General features: G+C 37.9%; 1 protein-coding gene across 5 annotated transcripts in view; it reads left to right on the top strand.

Annotated features, from left to right (window-relative positions):
• TENT4A (terminal nucleotidyltransferase 4A) overlaps positions 1 to 14613 on the top strand; it is a 58914-nt gene that overhangs the window by 33125 nt on the left and 11176 nt on the right. For 3 of the 5 annotated variants that reach the window (XM_038127321.1, XM_038127322.1, XM_038127323.1), the window contains exons 9-11: positions 2298 to 2398; positions 2652 to 2824; positions 14089 to 14247. In XM_038127321.1, the coding sequence (XP_037983249.1) occupies positions 2298 to 2398; positions 2652 to 2824; positions 14089 to 14247 (433 nt within the window). The remainder of the gene's footprint in view (positions 1 to 2297; positions 2399 to 2651; positions 2825 to 14088; positions 14248 to 14613) is intronic. The other 2 variants (XM_038127326.1, XM_038127325.1) reach the window with 1 other exon arrangement.

Here is a 14613-nt window from a genome sequence, read left to right as displayed (position 1 = left end):
AATACCTGGTTTGATCACACTTGCTTCCTCTTTCTTTGCTACTTCATGAAGTATATGTCAGTATAACCTTAATCACCTTTCAGCTTCTGATGTCTCATAATGAACGTCTTTAATTTTGCTTCACAAGCAATGTAGCATGGATCTGCCTTTGGACTCCTGACCTTATAACTTAGTGAATTTCCTTTTTTCTACCTTTATACCAAAAAAGAGAGTTTAGAGCTTTGATCTCTGTGCTCTTTGAAAGAAACTGGTTGAGAGAACATATTCCCCCATTCTGTGCATGCAAATCTGCCATGATTGTTGATGTAGCAGTCACTTCACCCATTTTGCCTGTTCTTCAGTATATCAGTCACCCAGTCTGATAAAAATACCAACCTCTATTGTTCATTTTGCTTCTGCTGTGTGAAATTGTGACTCTTGCTTCACTTCCAGGACAGTACTGCAAGAAGCACCAGGTTTGACAAAGTCCTTATATGTAATAAGCTTGTTACTCAGCCCGTGTTTACTTTCTGGTTGTAAGACCACTGCTGGTGGTAGTTTAATTGTGAAATTTATGTGTAATTGTAGAGTAGAAGCTCAGCTCTTTCTGAAGGCCTTCTCAAATGAAAGTTTTTAACTGCAAGATTTCCTTCCCTGTCCTGGTGCTGATGAGACCCTGCTGGTGCATGTTTGAGTCCTATACTGGTGTTGCTCTCTTGGGAGCTGCGGCTTTAGGGCCACAGCTGAATCTCTGCAGTTTTAGTCATCCCTGTCTTCATTCCGTCTCCTCTTGCTAAACTTACTCTTTGAGACTGAGAAACCAGAACTTCATTGACTATTTCAAATGCTATTATGTCATGGGAGTATACGTTAACAAAATGTGATCCTCTGATTTATTGATTCTTTTCTTAGTGTGCTCTGCTTAGCTATTGAACTGTGGTTCCCCAAAGTGTGATCTATTATAAAGCAGATCTTTAATTTCTGAGTGGTGACAAGCACACCTTTAATTCTACGTGTGAAATTCAAGATTTTATTTTCCAGCATATATCATTTTATCCACAGTATGTAAATAGAATGGTGGATGACATGCATTCTGTCCTGGTGGCCCATCTACAGCCTGCACTTGAACTTGTAATTTAGATGACATTATTTTCTTCAATGTTTGCTGGACTGACTTTATCACTACCAACAGGAACATGTCTTTAAAGTTGGAAGACTAACATGGAACATGTGATATTTGGTCTTGCATGAGATAGCAATAATTCTCCTACTATCCTAGCGATTACTACCTAAAGTGTTACTATGAAACCTAGTAAAGGTAGTCTAAATATATTAGGGTTTTGTATGTCCTGCCTTCCCATTGTACACCTAAACCAAAACAAAATTCCAGTACCAGTACAAGGTATCTTTTATGATGTGAAGTACAAAATAAACTTTAATGTAATAATTCAAGATTTAAAGAAATAACATTATCTGCTCCACAGTGGTAACTTTGCACAGCCCATTCTTGTACAGTAGTAATTTCTTCATGTGTCTTGAGTATGGAGTCAGTGTTTCAGTGACTAGTCTTTGATGAAAAGAAAGCTTGAAAATTTATCCCTCAAACAAGAAGACTCAAGAAGTACGATTCAAATAGCTGAATGTTGGGAAAGTGTGTTGGAAAAACACTACTTTGTTGATAACTGGTCACTGTTCAGCAGGACCAGGTAAGCTTTTTCTCTGAGCCTCTTACTGTAATGAGTTTATTGAAATTCTACCTTGTTTTGGAGCCAGTCTGTTTCTTGTTCCACTACCTCACAATCCATGGTACTTCCTTTATAATTGTGGGGGCCTTAACTCCTTATAAGTTGTTTTGTAAATCCAGAAGCAAGGATTAGTGAAGGTCTCTGTCTCCACACAGCCAGTTGTGGTTCTGGGATGTTTTTTGTCTTGCGTACATCCCATATCTGTTTATAATCCAGATTCTGTGAAAAACTTCTGTATGGAGAAATGCAAGAACCATAAATTGCGTTTATCAAATAAACTGTTATCAGCATGTGCATTCTTTATAGTTAATATGCATTCCATTTAGAAATACAGAGTAAAAATCTTACCTGTGTGTCACTGCTTGCATGTTAGTATGGTAAAAGAAAAATAATATGAATATAAGCGGTGCTTCAGTGGATTAAATGGTGTGCTAAAAAAAAAAAGGTTCAAAAAGATTCTTTGGTTAGGGATATCTTAAACTGACTTTTGGTGTAATTTGGTAGCTTGTTAAAATGCTTGCAAATATGTAACAAACAGTCTTGGTTTAATACTTAATTGAAAAATTTTTTTAGCACATTAGGTAGAATCATCAAAGTGACCCAAGAAGTGATTGACTACAGGGCCTGGATTAAAAAGAAGTGGGGGAGCAAAATTAATTTATCACCTGAACTTGGTAGGTATAGCAGGAAACCAACTTAATTTTTTTTCTTGACTTTTAATGTAACTCAAAATACTCATGCCTTGAAATTAATCATTCAGACATACAGGAAAAAAATAAAAGAAACCTGTAACTTTCTAACCCAAGATTAGTTTTTTCTGAGACTGTTTTTTCAATTAGCTTGTTAAACTGCAGCTCATCTTAGACTTCAAGGCCCATGTCTTTGTAATCTGTGCTCTTAAATGATACTTATGTTTTCTGTTAACAGATAATAGGTTGAAAATAAGAGACCCGGTAGCTCTCTGCAATGGAGAACAGCAGCAGAACAGAGACTCTGAACCATCTTACAATCAGCACTTGGCATTGTCATTGGCCAGCACACAACAGTTATCCTCTGGTTCATCTGCCTCTTCTGTGTCATCGCTCTCCAGCAGTGACATTGTAAGCTTTTTCTTTAACTAGTTTAATGGGTTAAACTAGTAAGTAGCAGAGGTTATCTTCAAAGCCTCAGTTGATAACAGCAGTATATTTAGCAGTAATGTGATACTATCCCAAACTGCTACAGCAAATCAGTAATGTCCTCTGCTCAGAAAAATTACTGAAATAATTTTTTTTTATTAATTAAATGGGTCTTATTTCCATCCTAAATCTTTGGTACCCTTTGTGCTGTAGTTAGGTGTAATGAAATACAACAACCCAATTTAACAGTAGCTAATTAAGTAGAGGAGGAGAAATGTCTTCATATATCCTTCCATTAAGCAAAATCTTCCATTGTCAAATTCTAATCCTTGTTCCCCATGCCTGAAATTGAACATGAACATTATATTGTGCTGTGAAGGTGAATAATACTCATTATTTTCAGCCAAGCAGTCAGTTCATGTTTTAATGGTAACAGGGCACTTGCACAAACTTTTGTCAGCTTCCTTATTTTAAAGTAGTTGCTGGGCTTTATTATAACTTCCTGGAAGAGGAGGCTGCAGTCTCTTGATGTTCCCAGACTCTTTAAGGTTGTGCCAGGTGGTTTTGTTTTGGTATAAAGTTAAATCAGTGCAGAATTGGGCAGTGCAGATTACAGAGCACAGCACTGCAAGGCATGAGTGGCTCATTGTGAATCCTCTGAAGCATTTTGTCTTAGGTAAAGGCCTAGATGGAATGAAATGTAATATGTGGTCAGCTATGACAGTGAATAACTGGATGATGCCAAGAGAGGTCCAAATACTTGTTTCTTGACTGCTTTCAATAACTAATCAAATATGGAATTAAAAATTGGGAATTGTATTCAATAAAAATTTAGTAACTTTTAAGGGACAAGCACTGCCTATATATGTTCCGGTTACTTTCTGTAATTACTTTATGCTACTGTTCTTTTGGTGTTGAATTGCCTTTTTATGACACCTTCAGTAAACAGGACAAATGTTTTAGTTGTACCATCTGGCTAATGAGCAAAGAACAGCATGATACTTGCCAGTGATACTATTAGCTATGCTCCTGGTTTAAGTATATCAGTGAGAAAGATTTTGCTGTAATAAATTTTATGAAAAATGCAAGTATTTGCTTATTACATTAGGAGTGCACAGTATTGGGTGGTGAGTTGTTATGAACTCCCCTTAGTCCTGTTTTGCCTGATGTTGAAGGTGAAACTTCATTGCCTGGTGCCAGAGAAATTCATGAAAAGTGGAAAGGAAGCTCTCAACAAGATAGAACTGAAATCAACTTGGGCATTCACGAAGTAAAAGGAAATGCTACGTTTTCTAAGAAAATAAAAAAAAAACACATGTCCATGTCCTTATGAGAAAGGTCAGGTCATATACTGGCATTATGTCCTTAGCAGACTGATAGCATGTTAACTTAATTTGGAATGGAATGGCAGGTTTCTAAAAAATGACTACTGAGTTCATCCTACTCATACTTGGGTGTGTGAGGAGGAGAAAGTTCTGGCTGAGAGCCCTGAGCTGCACCTGATTCAGGAAGGGAAGCCTAATCTGCCATACTCAGGTGATCCGTGCCATGCTCTGGCATAGTGCTGTGCCCAGGTTGCAGCAGAGGAACATCTGGCATGTGTGACAACTTGGTATTTGTGCCAGAACTTCTGGTGCATTATTAATAGGCATGATGTGATGAGCTTTTTTGTCAGCTTCAGAAGAAGGTAATTATGAATATGGTGCATCTCATCACTTTAGAGTTACATGCAGTGTTACCTCTGATCTTGTGGAAGGATTGTTCCTCAGGAAAGATTCTGTATTTATTTAAAGTTGAATCATCTGAAATTTTCCGGTACTGGAAGACTGAAAGCTAGGTACAGATTGTAAAGAAAATGCAGGAGACCCTAGATATACAGCTTGCTGACCTCTTCCCAATAATTAAGGTTTTATTTTAATAGCAAGATGATATTCCCTGTGTCACTATTAACCTTAAGCACAAACTCTACAATAAGACACTGTTTCAGGAGGTGTGTTTTTCATGACTGCAGAATATTTTTGCTGTTTATGAGATGCAGGATCCTATCTGTTAAATCGTAGACACTAGATAGTGTGTTTGCTTTTCTATTTACTGCTAAAGTTTCACTGATAATAGTGATCAAGTGGTCCTTTCTGATTTCTACCCACCAGTATAATAGAAGTCAGCTTACTTGTGTTGAGGAAGAGAAAATAGGCTTGAAAACTTGTGACATTACTTTCTCACATTGCCTCTCTCCAGCCATCCACTGAAGTAGTTGTATTTTGAAGTCATCACATCACTGTTCGCTGGTGATAAGTCTGGAGGCCTTGCATGTATTTGTCAACATGTCCTGGAAACAATACTGGCAGTATATATTGAGTGTGCAGGCATTATCAGAGCAGTGCAGTATTGCTCACAGGGATCCTAGAATTTTTATTACACCCTATAGTTTAATAGTTGGTTGCAATGCAGCGTGCTGTATGGTTTTTAAAGATTTGCTTCCTTGGAGTTTGAGAGCATTACAGGTTTTGTATTAATAGTCTATAGATATGACTCAGAAGCTGAATGGATGGATAATTGTTCTAGTGTCTTGGAGTTATGGGTCTGTCAGCTAAAGCAATGGTTATAGATTTATTCTGGCAGCAGGAAAACAGAACAATAACAAGGAGCATGTTTTTCTCAAGACTGGATTGTCATAAACCAGAGCTAACATTTAGAAGCCACCCTCTCCATGTCTGTATATGTGAAGAAAAATGGAAGAAAATAAGAGCTTACAGTTACTACCCTGAGTTCTCCATGCTGGTGGCAACCTTTTGAAGAGGACAGCTTAAGAGAGGAACAAGAGAACTGTCTTCTTAAAGGACAGTCTTCTCTTTTAGATTAATTTGCTTTTTCTCAGCATACCATCTGAAACTCAGGAGGATATTTACTTTCATCTTTGCACATCTAGGAGTAACTTGCAGGAGAACCTCCTTCTGGGCCACTGTGTGTCTACACAGGCCAAACTTAAGAGCTGAATTTAATGAGACCAGATCATAATTTGAACAAAAGGTATCCTTTTATGAATTTCCCAAAGTAGCAAAGCTTTTTTCAAAATGCTTTAGTCTAGCACTCTGGCCAATGAAATTCTCCTACCCATGCTGCCTTTAGTAGGTGTTCTAGCCAACTGTACAATCTTCATCACAAAGGACAGCTTTTCAAAGGGCCAGTAAATTTTGGATCAAAGATATTGTGGAACAGAAGCCTGTTTTTGGGTTTCACTGTAACTATTAATGGGAAAGCTGTTCAGTTTATGGGATTTTCCTACTGTACGTGTCAATACAGAGCTCTGACTCACTCAGCAGTACTTCTAATATAGTTCTGTGCAAAATACTGAGCACTAAAATCCCTGCCATGTTACCTTGGTTCTGTGAAGAATGTAAATATTAGTGATCAGGAGCAAATTAAGGAACACATATTAAAAAACCTTATGGATACAAGGAATCTGGTTATCAGATATCAGACCATTCATATATTTTTTCAATTATGTTAATTATCAAACTGATCTATGTAGTAAGTCTTCTTTCAATGAAGCTTTCTGCTGATTTCAAATGCCCTATGCTGCCCTGAAAAAAAAAGGTATATTCCTCACTCCTGCAAACAGGTAAGTTGTACAATATGATGCATTCCTACATGATCCAACAAATGTTGAAGTGAATAATGGAAGATGTTTTATAAATGTCTTTGCCACCAAGGACAATGCAAAGCGTCCTTATTTTACTTTATGGAAGCCAGAGTCAAACTGTTTAACAAGAGAAAACAAGCCTCTGGCATTAAAAAAATATCACCGTGGTGCTGAGTTAAATGATTGCTATGAGAATCTGAACCCAGATTAAATGAGCTATGTTCACCCCCAGCTGTCTGCTTGTTTTGGATAGTTACAAATGTCAGTCTCACAATCAAGTAGTGACCAAATTCCTCTTGAAAATTCTATGTTGGTTGGGTTTTTTGTTTTTTTTTCTGGGTGCATTTTTTTTCATTCTGGACCTGCACTCTGTAACTGGTGACCAGGATTTCTTGTTGCTTAAGCATTGTGGAAAAATGCTTTTCATTAGCTCAGGAAGTCCTAGAGTAGTGCTAGAGAATATCTATTGCCTGATCAACAGTCTCTGCCAAGAAATAATCCTAGGTATGTTTTTGCAGTCTTATTTTGGCCTGGTTTGATTTCTGGTGCTAAGTATGTTCTGCAGTTCTGATAACATTATGCCAAATAAAGTTTAAGATTTTATGTGACAATGATGTCTGCATATCAGTAGCAGATAAAATGGCTCATAGGAAATTCTTAAAGCCCTTTTCTGTTACCTTATGGATATATAATGTCATATCCAGTCCATTACAGAAACTCCAGGCTGTTTCAGAAGTTTGTTTCTACCAAATTTCATACACCTCTTAGTGTGTTTCTGGTGATAATGTTGTGTGGGCTTCTGTGATGAGAATTTTGTGAAGACCTTTGAGTTCTGCAGTCATGCCAATGTAGTCAAAGTTTTAGTGAACAGGATGTAGTCTAGCTTTGGAGATGGCACAATCCTTGCCTCTTTTAAACTTTTTTAACATTTACAATAGCTTCTTTCAGACGGTTCTTGAAATTAACTGTAACCCTTTCATCAGAATGTCAGTGCTTGATCTGCCCATGATTCAGCCCCATCAGCTAGAGAATATTCTGCTGAGCAGAACCTTCAGTGTTCTGTGAATCTGTCTTTTCAATGTATTGAAGTATTTTGTGTTCAGTATCTTGACTGGATGCTTACATTCTGAGACTAATATATAAATATGACTGATAAGAACAAGACTCATTGTTATTTCAGTTCTGCTGAATGCATACAAGAGGTTGTTTTACCGTAATGGTGGTTCAGTACTTGAACTCAACATGCCTAATGAAGTTATCAGCCATCTCACCTTCCTTCCTATTAGCCAGACGAAATTTCAGCTTATTAGCAGGAGCTATTATGCTTCCATATTCACAGAGAGGTGATAGAGTATATGACATATCTTGTCTGGATAAATGTTGTGCTTTTAAAAAGTGATTAAATTTGCAGGCATGAGGCATGCTTATCTTCAATAGAGGGACAGACACTTCAGAATATGTAACAGCTCTTCTTGAAGTCTTGTTAAATCCATTGTAATGACAGATAATTGATAGAGTTGCAGTTAAAATTGTGTGTATAAGGAGTAGGGGCAAAAGGAGGTTGCCTAATAAAATTCTCAGCCTTGAGAGCAGGAGCTACACAAATTTTTCTCTCATCTTTTTACATGCCTGTATATTCTTGTGTCCTAACCAAAGTAACTGTTCAAATATGTATGAATAGTTGATCATCTTTGTGTGGAACAATGCAGGTTTTGTCTTAAGCTGCTCCCCTTCCTGAGCAAATAGAGGCAAGTTCTCTCTCTTAATGTGTTTAGCTTTCAGAGAGGTGTAAGTGCTGACTTGCAGACAGCTTGTCTTCAAATAACCAGTGGGCAACACTGAGTGCAGAGACACAGGCAACCTGGTGTTAACTGGGGGAAAGCATTTAACTGGCATTTGATTTGGGGCATTTAAGACTTTAAGCTTCCAAATCCTTAGAAGCACCATTATTTTTTCTTATTCTTGCTATGCAGATGATGAACACTTCCTGTGGATTAGAGGGGAACAGATTTTTTTTCAGTGTTGCTTTTTCCTATTTTCCTCTTTCACTGTATGGCCCCATGTTTGTTTTTGAAGTTTTTAACCTGTATTTCTGACAGTGTGGAGTTTTATACTGTCTCATGCTTTTCTTCAGTTATTCTGTATCAGTTCCTTGGGCAGTCTCTTCTCCATATCCACTTGAAGTAAGAGTAAATTTCTGCAAAGCTGCAGGAGGCACAATTTTGAATACAAAATTCTAATGTAACTATTTAATAAGTTATTCTAAGCAGCAGAGGATGCAGAGGGAATCTGTAATTCAGCATGTAAAGTGGGATTTTACTGCTGTGAGGTCAGTGAAGTAAGGAGAGGAGCCCATAATTTTTTAAGAGTCGACTTCAGACTAGTTTCTGATGCCAAAGTCTAAGCTGTAATCTTGCATATCTAAACATTACCTCCCATGAAATAAAAAAATAAAAAAAAAACCCAAAACGCACAGAGGTACTTAAGCCATTTTAGGATGGAAGAAAACCTAAATTCAGTATTTATAGTCTAGTATGGTGCATGTTCAGCTTTCATAAGGAGTCCTGTAATTCAGTGCACAACTTGAAAATCAAAATGGAAATATTTATATTGTTAGCAATACAGACCAGTTGAAAGCCTGTGAAGTAAAAGTATTGGGGCAACAAAGGAAGTTTTAAATTACGCACTTTGGGGACCTTTTTTTTATTTAAGATGGCTTATCTGAAATACAGTGAGTATTGATAAAACATGGAATAAGCTGGCAGCCAGGCCTCTCAGGATATAATGAGGTGTGGTTGAAGGGGTACTGGTCTTGTATTTAATCTGGTACATGCTAATTAGATAATGTTTTCAGCTGTCTTTCTGTAAAACAAACACTAATGCTTTTGGAGGATGCATATTTTTCAGTTTACTTGTGTGTCTTTTATTCTTTCATTTCTCCCCTTCTGTAATCACAATGACCAAGATATTTTGTTTTTGCAATGAAGGGCAGAAAAATCTACCAGTTTCACCTTTACTCAAGACTTACATTTTTTATAGGCTGGCCAGTGGAAGTGGAGCAACCATATTGATGCAAATTATATTGTGACCTTCCATAGAAGTAGAAATTTTGTTCATCTCCATTCTACTTTATTTACACCATAGTTGAAGTTATGGCTCCACCTACCAAGAAAGGAAATGGCACGCAATGTGGAAGAAATGGGACGAGGGCAGGGGGTGATCATTCACCTTTGGAAGCATGGTAGTTTATCAAGCACAGTTAAGTAGGCTGGGGCTAAAGCCATTCAATTGAGAGCATGCATTGAAGTTCTTGTCCTGTGCATGGCTACAAACTAGGAAATGTCTCAAGTCCTCTGGTGTTGCTTTATGTTCAAAGGAATGTGGTTTTGCATATTGTTACTAAGCCAGTTCAGTAATAGGATGTATTTGCTAGCCGAATTTCCTTTCATTAGCTGCTGCTCCTGCTTTTCTGCACTGGTGTTCACCTAATCTTGTGGTGAGCTGATTCAGAAAGTAAAACTAGTAAGAAGGTGATTCCTGTTTCTGTGGTTCACCTTTGTGAATTAGCACATAGTAATGTCAGATGCTAAGACAGGTGTAATGGAGAAGGCTGGAATGGGAAAAGAGGCAGAAGGAGTAAGACTGGCAGCAGTCATCTGTTAAATCACTGTAATTGTAAGTAAGGAGAGGAACACTTGAAAATGTGCAGTATAAAGTGTTAACTATAAACAACAATTTTCAGTTCTTTGCTTTGAAAGATGGAACAGAGGTTTTGCTGAAATGGTCATTGTTCTCTTACAGTTTCCAGCTCCTGAATGTTGTGGGAAAGAGAAAAAAAAATTGTTTAATTAGTGGAAGAAATTTTGAGGGTGGAAACAATAAGGTTCTTTTTGCCAAGACTTTTGTAGTTCATTCTTAGAGATGGGAGTGAAAACCCAAACTCATCACACTATCAAGAAACTTGCATTCTATTGTTTTAAGTTTTTATTTCTGAGTACTGACTTTAGGATAGTTAGACTCCTTTAGCATTGAGCCAAGCTTAAACACACTGGGGTTGTGAATTAATCTTAGGCAACTTCAGCTCTTAGGAAAGCATACTGTCTTGAAAATGGAAAGCTCTGGAATGGTAGCTGTTGTTAACTGAGAAGTTACCAGGTATCTTAAGCCTTGAGTTACTAATGGAATTGAAATAAACTCTTATGGCCACACCAAGTCAGTAATGAGGTTTTCGCAAGTAAATATTCTCTTGGTGATGGGGTCCTTAGTCTTCTTATAATGGGAGATGCATTTTGCAGAAAAGTAAATTATTTTACTTTGTTTTCATCCTCTGTCAAGAAGTGAAGTCTGGATTTAAGTTCTTCATCTTTCATATGACTGCAGTGTTTCACTGTTTCTGTTTAGGCAGAAGTTCATCAGTAACACTTGAGTTTCTAGGTATCTTCCATTCTTTCTCCAGCATTAAAGTAAACTAGAGTCCACAGTAATCAGGGCTATGAGTAGTAGGAATCTTCCTTCTGCATACAAAGTTCTTAATCAGGAAGTTGAAACTGGTTAAAGAGCATGTTTTTAAATGGAAACACCCCATAAGGATAAACCTGCATCTGTTAGTCTTTCTTGATTTCTAAAAGGATGTCTTTAGAAGATATTTTCCTTGCAGGATGAGGTACTGCTATGAGGTGCAGTCTTGCAGCTTTATCCCTACATTATCTGCTAAAATAAATTGAAGGATCATACCCCTTTAATGAACATTTATCTTTTTTTAGTGTGACCTCTGTAGCCTTCACCCTAGTAGTGGTTGAAGCTTTTGTCTTCCAGATGTGTACCTAATGTGTCAAAAGTGTTACCTTCGCGTATTTACTTGTAGATCATCTGAACTTCTGTAGTGTTTTGAGTTTGCATGTTACACTTAAGAATCTGGTCCAGAAGGCCAAGAAATATTAAATACTTCAGTGTAGACTGTGCTTATGGAAAATCAGGTTTGTTCACATTGGGCTCAATTTTCTGATCCCAGTTAAATCTTTTAGTTTAAGAAGGGTAATACTGTTCTTTATGGAAGTGTTTTGATGCTCTTAAAAAGTCAAGAGCATCAAAATATCAGTAATATAAGTCAGGCAATATCAACTCCATACAGTAATGCTACTGACAATCCAGGATTGCCTTAGAAAAAAGATACAATCTGCCTGTATGAGATGTGTTTCAGTAACACTTGAGGCAGAAAAAGATACCTTTTAAAAAATTAAAATAAAGCAACACAAGCTTAGTTTGTGGTGAATTCCAATCTCAATTAAATGTTGTGATACTCTTTTCTCTTCCATCTGCTACTCTTTCTTTTGAGCAACTTTTTGTTGCTCTAAAGCCCCCTAGAAATGTCATTAATGAGAATTGTCCCGTCTGAGTTAGGTATATGAACGTTCAGGGATATAAGCAGAAGAGAAAAGGGAGATCCATTGAATGTAGACACTGAAATTGTTCTTTGGTCAGGTTTGTGAAGGCTGCATTGCAGTAGATTTGCCCATTGGTTTGGCTAGACAATACGATCTCTTTTTCTATCCCATCTGCTTGCTCATGGGTACTTGTGAGCATGCTTAGAACTTGTCTGTTTCCCCCTCTTCTTATTAGCTTTTTAATAATTCCATGACCAAAAGCGTCCAAGGAAACTCATCTTTGTGGACACCTTAGCCTGTTCCCACAGTGTTGATGCTGTAGGATTGGGCAAAGGAGAAAAATGCCATCTAATCCAGGCATCAACTAAGCTTTAATTTTTGGTATGTGCTGCAGCATGTAGTTTCCCTCTATGATGAACATATTGATTAAACAATAATTATCTGATCTCACAATAAGAAACTTTCTGCACAGATTCTTTTTACAAGTATGATGTGTCTGTAGTGAATTCATGATGCAGTTATCTGCTTCACAGAGGCATACTGTAACTTTTATTACTAGTTGAACTAATAGGAGAGCAGCTCCTTTCTTTCTAGATCTTATATTTTAGTAATCAAATCTTATACAGACCAGTAAAAGACTGGTTGTTCTAACAAACTGGTTTTATTGGGGACTCTTTCTACCGTGAGTATTCAATTCAGCTGGGACACAAGTTTTGCTTTGTAGTAGCTCATTGCTTAGGCTGCTCAGTATTCACAGTTGTCAGTCTCACTTATATAATCTTCTTCCCCAAGAAAAGCTTTTAAACATTCTCTTGTTTCTGCTCTTGAGCAGCCTATTCTCTAACTGAAGAATCTAATTTAGAAAACAAGGCCATTTGAGGGCAAGTAGTAGTGCTGGAGATCTATTTAAAGTTTATGTGATTTAAGTGAAGAGTCTTTGCTTCCAGGCGATTAATCTTTAGTGACAGAGCAATAGAATACTTCAGTAATTACTTCAACAGCAAAGATCCACGATGACCTGAGCCAATAATGCCTTTTAATGTGGTAACTTCTAAACTACTAATTGGCCAACCCCCATCTCTTGCTATATTTTCAACCTAACATCTGGCAGTGGAAAAAACGCTAGTGGTTTGGGATAAAGAATAGGTCTTTCCTTTGTTTTTAAGTTCAGAATGCTTTGGAGTTAAGAATGTGGTAAAAAACAGCAGTGAAACCTAGGGGAAGCTACTTCTGCCATTATGTTATGGATGAAAAAAAAGTTTTACAAGAGTTTTTGTGTTGAAAGTGTTTTAGAAGGCTGTAGCTTGTCTTCCATCTTTCTCAACTTAGAAAATAATTGATCATTTAGGAACTCGGGTAGTTGGGTATTTTCAGACGTCAGCAATTCTTGTAAACCGCTGGATCTCTGCTTGCCTCCTTGCTGTCAGCTCCAGACACACAGTACTTCAGCATCACCAATATGTTTGCTTAGGACGCATCTGAGATTGGAGGTGATCAGGCTGGAAGGAGGAAGAATAGTAATCAGTGATATCAGTTCCGTTGCTGTGTCTTTTCTGTTATCCTGCATCCATCTCGCTTTCCCTGAAGAGCTATCCCTCAGATTTCAGATGGAAAGTGAGGGGAGCAGAACTCCCCGAGAGCAGTGGTGTGTGTGACTGGTGTGTGTGTACTGGTCCTGACTGGCAGAGCATCATCTTGTTTCTTGGGAGGTGGAGCCCTAACTTTGGTGTTGCTGGGTGGAGTGGGAGAAGATTGGAACAATTAGAGTGAGTAACTTTGCCATATAATTCAGTACCCTCCAGAACACTGTTCTGAGGACCGAATCTGTCATGACAACTAAAATTCTTGCCCTTCTATTACCTAGAGTGTTGCTGTTCTTGTTCTGTTTTTTTCCCAGCTTTAGTTCTTATCTTCTAGTTTGAATTTGCTAGAGACATAACTTTGGCTTTAGATGCGTGCTAACTGGAACTGACCTGTGATTGCCATAAACCTGTTGACATTGTCTTCTTAATGGACGTTCAGTTAAACTTTTGCTAGATGTGTAAAATAAACATAGTGCTGGCTTTTATTTTATTTTTTTTTTTACTACTGAACAAAAATCGTTATGTTTTACAATATTCACTTGAGTTGATATTTGGGTGCATTTTCACGTGCCTAGTCTGTATATACTGTACTTTCTGTAAAGTTGCTTTTCTTTTCCCCTTTTTCTCTGCCAAAAGGAATCAGATACACCACCTTGCCCAGCTCCTAATGTTTACCAGTTCAGTCTTCAAGCACCGACTCAGCTTATGGCCAGTTTAGCACCCGCATTGCCCCTGCCAAGTGGTAAACCCCAATCTGCGCCTCCGGGAGCCCTGATAATGGCCGCCAGTAATCAGGTATGAGCCAGCAACTCTGTCACGAGTGAGCAATCACACCGCAGCTGCAGGTCATGTGCTCTGTGCTGTCAGTCTCAGGATAGCCTTCATAGAGCATGTGCTGGGCTTCATGTTGTCATAAAAGTACTGAGCTGCTGTGTCAGAGGTGTGGGGAGAACAAAGGGTGGGAAAGGGTTTGGAGTAGAAGAGCCCCTCCACAATGCAGACACCTAGGAGTAAGTTAAAGAAGGAGTGTCAGGTGTCTGACTCCTTAAGTTGTATTTGAGAATCCTGATGCCCAACTGGTGGGATATTTGTAGATCTTTAGGCTCTTTAATTTCCACCACCATATAGGTGGTGGAGCTGTAAGATAGTTTTTGAATTTTA

This window comes from Motacilla alba, chromosome 2 (assembly GCF_015832195.1).
Source record: "Motacilla alba alba isolate MOTALB_02 chromosome 2, Motacilla_alba_V1.0_pri, whole genome shotgun sequence".
In the NCBI taxonomy this organism is placed as follows: domain Eukaryota; kingdom Metazoa; phylum Chordata; class Aves; order Passeriformes; family Motacillidae; genus Motacilla; species Motacilla alba.
The sequence above is the reverse complement of the archived record's forward strand: the minus strand, read 5'-3'. Positions and strand labels throughout refer to the sequence as shown.